The 10,424-nt window shown below is 48.9% G+C and overlaps 1 protein-coding gene across 2 annotated transcripts in view; it reads right to left on the bottom strand.

Moving 5' to 3' along the window:
- Positions 1-333: 333 nt before the first annotated feature.
- The window catches only part of LOC106829618 (liprin-alpha-1-like), an 85,025-nt gene continuing 74,934 nt past the window's right edge, over positions 334-10,424 (bottom strand). For both annotated transcript variants that reach the window (XM_070487891.1, XM_070487892.1), the window contains 5 exons: positions 6,499-6,674; positions 5,463-5,531; positions 4,406-4,571; positions 2,602-2,669; positions 334-1,686 (listed from right to left, as the gene is read on the bottom strand). In XM_070487891.1, coding sequence (XP_070343992.1) covers positions 2,611-2,669; positions 4,406-4,571; positions 5,463-5,531; positions 6,499-6,674 — 470 coding nt within the window. In that variant the 3' untranslated portion in view covers positions 334-1,686; positions 2,602-2,610. The remainder of the gene's footprint in view (positions 1,687-2,601; positions 2,670-4,405; positions 4,572-5,462; positions 5,532-6,498; positions 6,675-10,424) is intronic.

Here is a 10,424-nt window from a genome sequence, read left to right as displayed (position 1 = left end):
AGCAGGAGAGCAGGGCCCCAGTGCGCGCATGGACTGACGCGCCTCCGCGCCTCCCTGTGGCCTGCGGTGCCTCTGAGCGCCAGGCTGCCCGGGCCTGGTCCCCCAGGTCTCAGCGAGAGAGGGTCTGGGCCTCGGGGGCCGAGGCGGGAAGCCCCTGGGCTTCCTGGCGGGGACGCCCCCATCCTGTGCTTCCATCCCCAGCTTTTTCATTCTGTCAACTGATTTCTACCCAAGAAAGTCCACTCGACGACGCTGCCGCCACTGAATCAGCCTGGAGCCGGAGATGAGCCAGCTGCGGCCGATTTGTCACAGAATGACAGCTTATTCTCAGTATCCTTTATTGGCAGTGGAAAACGCCTCAGTACTTTATTGAAAGAAAGCAATAATACTGTGATAAAAATAGTTCAAAAGGAGACTGTACATACTTTGTTACATAATCAGGAAGTTCACAAAAGATTAACAGAAAACAGAATGTAACAACGAATGAATCGTACAGGGAAGTTAAAAGCAGAAACCGAATGTAAACCGTCCACCGACAAAATGAGCTGTATAATAAATAACGCACCGTGGTGGGAACACATTTCCTGCTGGCTCTTTAATGTGCCATTTAAAAAGGAAAAGTTACATCTGCTACTTAGTCCAAAACGGCTATATCGTCAAAAGCTAAAAATGTACCACTAGGTCCCTCCTTTCAACATGTTTACAAACAAATGTGAAAAGATGATTTACATAAGAAAAAATAAGGCCTTTAGTAGAGTCGCACTGCGTGGTTTCCTGGTTTCCGGGAGCCTGCGCCTTCCTCTTCCGGCACCGGCGTCCCTGCGGAGTGCGGTGCTTCCTGCTTGGTCCTCAAAGAGCAGCGGGGCGGGGGCCGGTGTCCACCCGTCGGGGCAGAGCCCAGAGAGCCCCCCAGCCCTTCCTGCGGCCGAGAGAAGTGCTCCCGGCTCGGGCTCGTGCGGGTCCCCAGGGACGAGCTCTGCAAGCTACTGAGAGCCACCAGAGATGCTCACAGTTCTGACGGCCCCTTCAGCCCAAATTTTATCAGAAGCTCATATTTAACACCAGGTACTTTCAGTCTGTTCACGCTGCAGAGTAAAGCATTTCTTGCTAGAAAAAGTAGAGTAAGGTCAGTCATTAAAACGCAATTGCTTGAAATTAAGTCTGCTTGTTTCAAAATGATTGTTGTAGAGCTGGTTACATTTGTCAGGATAACGCCCACCATGTCATGATGATCTTACAAATGCAAATGCAGTAAAATCCTCTTCTCTCTCGCCGATTATTATTAAAAAATTAATGATAATTACAATAAATGCATAATTTACAAAAGCCCTGTATCTTTTCATAGGATTTATACATACAAGCATTACAGTACATTCGTTTGAAAGACTAAAATTAGATAGAAGAACAGAATCGATTTGAAAGGATATTTATAGCCTGGATATACATGAAAAAGTAAGTAACTATATAAATGAAGTCCTACGTTTACATAAATATAAGAAACATTAAATTCTAAAATATTTTCTCTATGGTATTCGTGAATTTTTCACTAATTAAAAACTCTGTAATAAAATATCTTAGGGTCCATATAACAAGTATAAACAGATTGCAGATCCACTGAATTCTGAAAGGCCGTCTTCGCCGGGTCCCGAGCGCTGCGCGGTCATCTGTAGAAGTAGTGTGGGTAAACTGGAAAGGAAGCACAAACAGGACAATCAGCCTTAGGACGGGCCGCCCGGCACACACCTACGTCCTGAGGCCCAGCCCTGCCTCCCTGCCCCTTGCGCTGTAGCTGCTTGAGAACTGAGATGAAACGTCAAGGAGTACGCGTATCAATGAGAAAATTCCTTGCTGACTTCCTTTTGGCGTATGTCTAAAAGTTACCAATTAAAAAGATTAGGAAACCAATCAAACCTTCTGGCGGAGACGTGAAAAGTGGAGAGCGGAACAGAGCCCCCGGCCCTGGCGCCACGAGCAGGGGCTGGGCTCCCAGCCCCACGTCACCCCTTCAGCGCGAGCGGGCTGCTCGTAACTGCACCCCTGAGATGGCAACGCAGCTGTGTGTTTAACACCAGCCGCGAGGCCCTCAGGGTCGCACGACAGCGTGGCCCCAGGAAACCTGGCCGTGCGGGGTGCGGCTCATTCAAGAACGTGTATTTCTAAGAAAGCCAGCGGGCGCCGCTGACGTGGGAGCGACATCAGCGCGGATGCCAGGGTCAAGGCGGAGAGCCGCCGTGCCGGGCGCTCTCAACCACGGGTGGCCGCCAGCCAAGAGCTGAGCTGGTGAGCTCCTGCCACGCGCTGCTCTCCTGCCTCCCCACCCCCAAAAGACATTAGCAGATACTGAAAAGAGTCCAGCACTTTCAGTTTTAAGGAAAAAATGCAAATACACTTTTTTCCTTAATAAATGAGGATACACGAACCCCTCTGTGACCAACTGTGAGCATACAGAACACCAGAACCACGTAATGGGTGCAGCCGGGCTTGCGTGCGTGTTCCTAAAGGCCTGGAGGAACGGAAACGGGCTCTCCGGGCCAGGCAGCGTCCCCGTGCGGTCACCCGGCCGCCTCTGTGGCCTCCGGGCACGCGGAGCCCTCTACTCACCTCGGGGCTTCAGCAGGAGTAAGTCCTGACCGTGGCGGCGTCCAGCCTCTGCGCTCCCGACACGCTGCCTGCTCCGACACCGGGGAGGAAGCGTGCAAACACAGCGTGCGGTTAGTCTTCAGACGTCACACGGGCACACGTACACACACATCTGCACACCTACAACAGCACCTACTGAGGGCTCCCAGGGAAACTTCTAGATGGGAGCGGACGAGCCAGGGAAAGAGAACCTAAGTGTCGCCAGGAGGGGGTTCTCTTCAGCCCCCAGCAGCCCTGGGAGCCACTGGCAGCTAATCTCACGACAGCAAGGACGCGTCAGATGGTACAGACTTCGTGATGTCCTCTGTGTAAGTGACAACTACTTCAGCTGGTAACTTTGTTTCTCCTGAAACTCTCTAGAATTGCAGAGCAACTAGACTTTTCTTCGGGGCCTAAACGTGATATCCCCAAGGCCGGTGTGAGGTAGATAACCCGGGGCAGCGCTAGACACCACGGGGTGCAGGTGACCGGAGTCAAATGCAGGCCTGGCCTGACGGGAGACGCGCCCTCGGGCCACCTGCCCTCCACGACCGTCTGAGGGAGCGTCCAGGGCACTCCTCCCCAGGGCCTGGCTGCAGGGGGTGGGTAGAGGACAATGACTCATCTAAGAACACTAAAACCCAGTCTCAGTTTCTGCCGGAAGTGATGTGTACCACTGATGCCTTGTTCCTGTCGAGAAACACACGGCACGGCCCAAGAGGTGAGCCCCGACTCTCCCTTGCAACCTGGACAGGAAATGTGCGAACACCTGGAGCAGATATTCCCGACTGCCAATTACACAGTTTGCATTCCCACGGGTCCAGCAGGAACACATTTTATCAAGAAGGTGCCGTGGTTCCAGAAGAGACGGCACGACAGCCGGCACTGTCGGTGAGCATGGGTCATCTTTCCAAATCCTGACCCTAAGGTCCCAAGAGGCCAGCTGCAACTTCCCCGACGCCCCTTATTTAAGAAGGCATTGAGCAGTCCACTCTCCCGGGGTTAGGCCTCAGTTTTCCTACAAGGGTCAACAGCCGTCTTCCCTATAATATATTCCCTACACCTCTCTCTAGGCTTCTTTTTAATTTATCTGAACTCTAATCTCAATGTCGCCGTCAATACTTAACACGGGAAGTGTGACTGATTCTGAGGAAACTGGGCACGAAGCTGTGAAGAAAATCAGAAGGCGCTCCGTCAGCCTATTCAATAAGTGGAGGGCCGAGTTACCGTTAGATTTATACAAATTACCGCGCTCCGGTGACGACCTGCCCAGGCTCACCTTCTTCCTCCTCTCCGTCCTTACAGTGCGCAGTGACAGGGACCAACGCCAGCAGGGGTGGAGGGAGGAAAGGGAAGGCTCACAGAGGGGGAAACTGTGTTCTCTAAGATGGACTCAGTCACCTCTCCAGGGGGAGAGACGTCCCGGGAGCACCCGGCGTGGCCCGAGAGCTGCTGCACCACCTTGCAGCGGAGCCTTCCAGGGCTGCCTGCCACACACACAGGCTACAGGACGTCCACTCAGCACGCCGAGAACACACGCGACGCTCAGCTTTATTAGTTGGAAGGATATGCTAAGATTCAACCAGACAAGACTCTAAAAAACCTACATTATTGTTAAACTGTTATGCACAGATGTTAGGATTCATTTTAAAACACTTCACCTGGGCATGCACCAGTACTCAATGCCTTGTAACACATCCAAGAGGCCATTCTGGATCACTGTTAACATTCCAGCCACAAAGCTGCTCATGCCGCCCACAGCGGCTGGCTGCCCCTGCACACCTACCGTCCAGCTGCGTCTTCCTCGGCTGCATGGAGGGTGAGGACAGAGAGGAGGTGACCCGGAAGTTGGCGGGGAGAGTCTCTGCGGACCCAGCAGCTAAGCCACGAACATCCTTTGGTCTAAATTTTTTTCTCCAAGAAGGTGCTCTCCTAAAGCTTTTATCATGGTCCTGGGAAATTAAAGGACAGAAAACAAGACTGATTTTAAAATAAAGGACAAATATAGACAGTCAAGTTACCAGCCTTGAACCTGACTGCTGAACTTGTCACTGCATGTTTGTTCACACCTATTTAACCCGTTCCTGATAACCACAGGATCTACTGTCCCCACCGGGAACTTCTGAGAGTGACGGGCCCAGTAACACTATGTGGGGCCCTCGCTGGGCATCGATGAGGACGGCCCTGGGCCGCCCAGGTGCATGTGCCTCCTGTTCATCACCCCGTTTCCCTTCTTATCTTGGAGAAATCATCTTCTTGCCATGTAAGATAATACATTTCTATTTGTCTTAAAATAGTTTCCAAGCTGTAAGCAGTTCTGCCTTAGAGCTGGGGAAGAGCCAGCGAGCGCTCCTTTAGCTGTCCTCCTAGTCACCAGGCAAACTCACGTTTTCTTAAGGGGCAACGAAGGAAAGAATAAAAACAGTGTGGGAACAAACGAGTCACGACTGTGTGAGGGGAAATTAACATGTTGCGTTTCTCTAATCTCCTTCTAACAGGTTTCTCCAAAGCACAGGGACTCTGGATTGGGGTCAGACATCCAGCGGTCCCCAAACATACCCCATGGACGCCATGCCTCGGCTGCCACCAATGTTGATGGGAACATTTTTGAGGGCTATCAAAACTTCAATAGCAAATATTTTAAAAACAGAAAACCTCAGACTGAAAATACGAGTTTCTTACTATCTCATTTGTTAACACATTTTTGAGAGCAAAGCTTAGCTCAGGAGGTAAAATCATCCCCACCCTTAGAAGAGAGACTGCCGACGGGGCTCACGTGCATACAAACAAATAATTCACACTGAATGCAAATTTAAATAAAATTCATTAGGCTGAAAACTCACTTCATCAAACCTTCTGTCCGTCCCCATGACCAAAAGGTTGTGAAATTCTCTTTCCAAGACAGCGCGAGCCTGAAATCATAACAAAACAACAATACCGCAAAGCTTCATCAATCTAATCTGAAGGACGTTAGCATATCACAACTGTTTTTCAAATCAAGACTTTTAAAAAGCTCAGGCTATAAACACCTTGAGCCATGACAGCATTTAATTTAATCGAATTAATTAATTTATTTGAGGAAGATTAGCACTGAGCTAACACCAGCTGCCAATCCTCCTCTTTTTTGCTGAGGAAGACTGGCCCTGAGCTAGAATCCATGCCCATCTTCCTCTATTTTATATGTGGGACGCTGCCACAGCATGGCTTGCCAAGTGGTTCCACGTCTGCACCCGGGATCCGAACCGGCGAACCCTGGGCTGCCGAGAAGCGGAACGTGCGCACTTAACCGCTGCACCACCGGGCTGGCCCCCACAACCACATTTTAAATTAGGGGATTCCTGCGGAGCCCATGGATGGGCTTTCAGGGAAAGGGACCCATGACCGCTGGCAGACTATCTACGAAAGTGTGCTCTGTGGGTTGGTGCTGGTGGGGGGATGGGGGGTATTGGCAAAAGACATACAATCTTCTGTAGAAGAAGAATAAATTTCCTGATTCTCAGGTGAGCCCGTGTGTCAAAAAGAATCACACAGGGCAATAGAAACAAAATAAACAGAATCTCCATCGGTGTACCTATGAGCATTTCTCTTTCCACGTAAGAACTAAATACACGTCATCACTCCTACGAGCATATGGACTTGAATGAAGTTTCCCCTTGTTTTTTGTATTGCAAGACTCTCATGCTGACAACAGAAAATGGAAGGACAAGCAAAACTAATGAAGAATTAAGCATTGCTGGTTTGGAACCAGTATTTTGTGGATTAGGGATAGTTGTCTGAGGTACTGTGAAGTTTTGTGTCCACTCAGTTAACCAGCTAGACGTCTCCATCAGGAGACCTGACTGAACGCTGAGTGAGAGCCGGGCCGGCTCTGCAGCATACCTGTGTGTTCTGCTTAGGGATCCGTAACAAGAGCGCCAGTGCGCTGAAATCGAAGGTTTCATCTAAGGCCACAAGTGCACCGTGAACGCCACTCTCCACCAGATTGTTTGCATATTCTTTAAGACCAATTGAGAGGATCCAGCGAATCACTCGATCGTTGCTCCACACAAGCACGTCTACAGGTGAACAGAAACAATTAGAACGGCATCTGCACAAAGCTGTCTTCATCATGCACACCTGTAACAGCACACAGAAGGTGGGCAGGCAACCGCTGCTGCATTTAGAGGTCATGCCTCGGCCCTCCTCCATCGAAGGGAAACTGTCCCACTAGAACTCATGCTGCCAAAGAACCCAAGAGCAATGAAGTTCTTACGGACATTTATTTTCTAGAGAACAGAAAATGAGGAGGATCCAGGGTCAGAAACCAGAAGGACAGAGAAGAAGCTGAATGCCCACCAGGCACGAGCACGCTTCCTCTACAGCCTTCAGAGTTTCTGAAACACTTTCTTTTCGTCAGAGAAGGAGTTGGCGCCCTGCTCGATTCAACACAAATCTCTCATTTGTAATCTTGAAGCTTGTTTCCTTGAAGCCTTTTTTGTTGTCTCATTTTAAAAAGAGAGAAACTTAAAGATACTCTCCAGCATATCAGAGACTGGGGGGAAGATCTTACACCACACGAAGTGATACATTATTAAACTCGCTCTAGTAGAGATCTAAAAATAGCCACTCCATAAAAATATCTCCGGATGCTCACCAATCACTTCCAAAGACAACTTTTGTCAACTATAAAAAGATTTAAAACAGATACAGAAAACAGACAAAACTGATTTACCCATTTTATTTCCAATGCCCTTTTATACTATACACACACACACTATATATATATAGTATAAAATATACGCACTACATATATAGTATAAAGTGTGTATATATATATAGTATAAAAGCTGGCTTACGGTTTTTCTTGTGATTCACGTTAGCTCAATCATGACCAGACTATCCTTTAAACGGGCTGTGTCCTCAACCAGTTTTGTCTTCAGTTTCTTTCTTCGTAAAACCTGGGGAAGAAGACAGCACTCACACGCACGGGGTTGTGGGAAGGATTAAATAATTAACCTCTGAAAGTGCTTCGAGTTCTTAAGTCTTACCTATTATTATGACTGTTGTTAGTGATTTCTTTATTCTGAAAATTCTGGGAGATTTTACTTTGAGCTTAATCGTTATCGTCTTACTTAAAAGCAGACTATTGTAGTCGATGCTTTCGAGGCATGCCGGGTGAGAGGCTCCCATTGCATCTCCCCACCTGCGCTCTCACTGAGCCGCCTCTGCCATCGTCCCCTGCTAAGGAGCTCCTCCTCCACCTCCAAGGCCCAGCTGAACCAGCGCCTCTGTGCTGCCCCCTGAGCCCTGGAGGCAGAGCCACAGGGCTCCGTCTGTGCTCCTGAAGCCCTCTGATAAGTGGCTAGAGCAGAATCGCCACACTGGAGTCCAGTGAGCCGACAGCAGAGTCCTGCCCGTCTGTGCCCTGCTGTTACCCAGCAGTGTGGCAGGGGGTGGCATTTCTGAGTGAAGGAGTACACACGTCAGAACAAGTCACAGGAGGAGTGTTCCCCTTGAGACGGTTCGCGCAGACTGACGTAAGCACAAGAAAGTAGGCACAGGTGCTGTGGCTCAGAGGAGGACCGTGCTTCCTCCCAGAGCCGCAGGGCGTGGTGGCGCACCCTGGTGGTAAGTCACGAGCTGCCCCACAGCACGGCCGCAGACAGACAGGTGCTGTGGTGCTGCGGCCAGGGAGTGAACCTGGGCCGCTGAGTGCTGGGGGCCAGACTTTAACCACCAGGCCATGAGAGGAGGGTCTTCAAAGCACTCATCTCCAACCCTCCCTCCTCTGTAAGGATGCCAGACTAGTTTTCTCCACTTAACAAATTTCCTAATATTTTTAAAAATGGGAAATCACTAACCCACAGCCAGCATCATACTCAACGGGGAAAAACTGAGCGCCATCCCCCTGAGAACAGGAACAAGACAAGGGAGCCCACTCCCACCACTCTTACTGAACATAGTACTGCAGGTTTGGGCCAGAGCAATAGGCAAGAAAAAGAAAGAAAAGGAATCCAAATTGGCAGTGAAGAAGTGTAACTCTCACTGTTTGCAGACGACATGATTTTATATAGAGAAAACCCTAAAGAAGCCATGGCGGGGCCGGCTCGGCGGCTGAGTGGCTAAGTTCACGCGCTCCGCTGAGGCAGCCCAGGGTTCGGATCCTGGGCACGGACATGGCACTGCTCATCAGGCCACGTTGAGACGGCGTCCCACATCCCACAACTAGAAAGACATGCAACTAAGATATACAACTATGTACCAGGGGGGTTTGGGAAATAAAGCAGAAAAAAAAAAAAAAAAAAAAGATTGGCAACAGTTGTTAGCCTAGGTGCCAATCTTTAAAAAAAAAAAAAAAGAAGCCATGGGAAAACTATTAGAAATAAACATCTACAGCAAAGTTGCAGGATACAAAGTCTACTTACAAAAATCAGTTGCATTTCTCTACTCTAATAACAAACTAACAGAACAAGAACTCAAGAATAGAATCCCATTTACAATCGCAACAAAGAGAATAAAATATCTAGAAATAGGGGTGACGTCAGCAACATGGCAGCGTGAGCTCACCCAGGACTCTCTCCCCTCCAAATTACAACTAAAAAGAGCAACTGCTTTCCAACCAAAAAAAAAAAAATCCCAATAACAGAAATCCTCACAGACCCACAGCAGCCAAACGACGGAAGGCAGAGAGGCTGGAGCCGCCCTCAGAGGAGCTGGAACGGGGTCTTCGCTCCCTCCCCTAGAGACTGGGATCGCTGCCGTGGGTGTGAGAAGGAGCAAGGGAGGGGCCATGCATTGGGAGATCGTGCAGGACTCCCACCGCTGGAGCAGCGGAAACCCTCTAACAAGGGACAGCTTTCGCGTGGGGGAACCCCAGCAAGCCAGGGCCCTGGGAGACCAGAGAGCGAGAGCTGTGCCAATCCAGGTCGGCATGAGAGAAAGTGTCCCTCCTCCCTCAACCCATGCTGGGCGCCACCATCGCGGCTGAAGGCGCAGGGCTCAGAACCAAGGCTCTCGACCCCCATCTAGTGGCGACAGGCTGTACCTGCAACCAAATAACAGCATCATGCGCAAAAACCTCTCCTCTACCATCCAGCAATTTATAAAAGTTCCAGTCCAAAAGGAAACAATAAAAACACAGAATTATGTCCTGAGGGCTTGGAAATGGGTAAAGTAAGTGAAGAGGAGTTCAAAATAGCTATCCTCAAAATACTCAATGAGGTAAAGGGAAATATAGAGAAACAAGTCAACAAGTTCTGGAGTTACTTCACAAAAGAGATTGAAATTATAAAGAAGAATCAATTAGAAACACTAGAGACGAAAAACACAATGGACCAGATAAAACAGAATACAGATTCCCTGAATGTCCGTGTAGACACCATAGAGGAGCAAACTAGCATAATCAAAGACAGGCTGAATGACTCCAGACAGAGGAAGAAAGGCAACTAAGAATTAAAAAAACTGAAGAAAAGCTCAGAGAAATAGCTGACTCAATGAGAAAATGCAACTTAAGAATCATCGGAATTCCTGAGGGCGTGGAAAACGAAAATGGAGCAGAAAGTGTGCTCAACGAAATCATAGAAGAGAACTTCCCAAATCTAGGGATTGAGAGAGAAATGTGTGTGGAGGAAGCTTTCAGATCTCCTACATTTGTCAATGTAAAAAGACCTACTGCAAGGTACATAGTAGTAAAAATGGCAAAAATGAAGGACAGAGAAAGAATACTCAGGGCAGCAAGGCAGAAGAAAAGAACCTACAAAGGAACCCCTATCAGACCTTCAGCGGATTTCTCGACAGAAACCTTACAAGCTAGGAGAGATTGGAGT

This window comes from Equus asinus, chromosome 17 (genome assembly GCF_041296235.1).
Source record: "Equus asinus isolate D_3611 breed Donkey chromosome 17, EquAss-T2T_v2, whole genome shotgun sequence".
Classification (NCBI taxonomy): Eukaryota; Metazoa; Chordata; class Mammalia; order Perissodactyla; family Equidae; genus Equus; species Equus asinus.
This window is presented reverse-complemented; position numbering and strand designations above follow the sequence as displayed.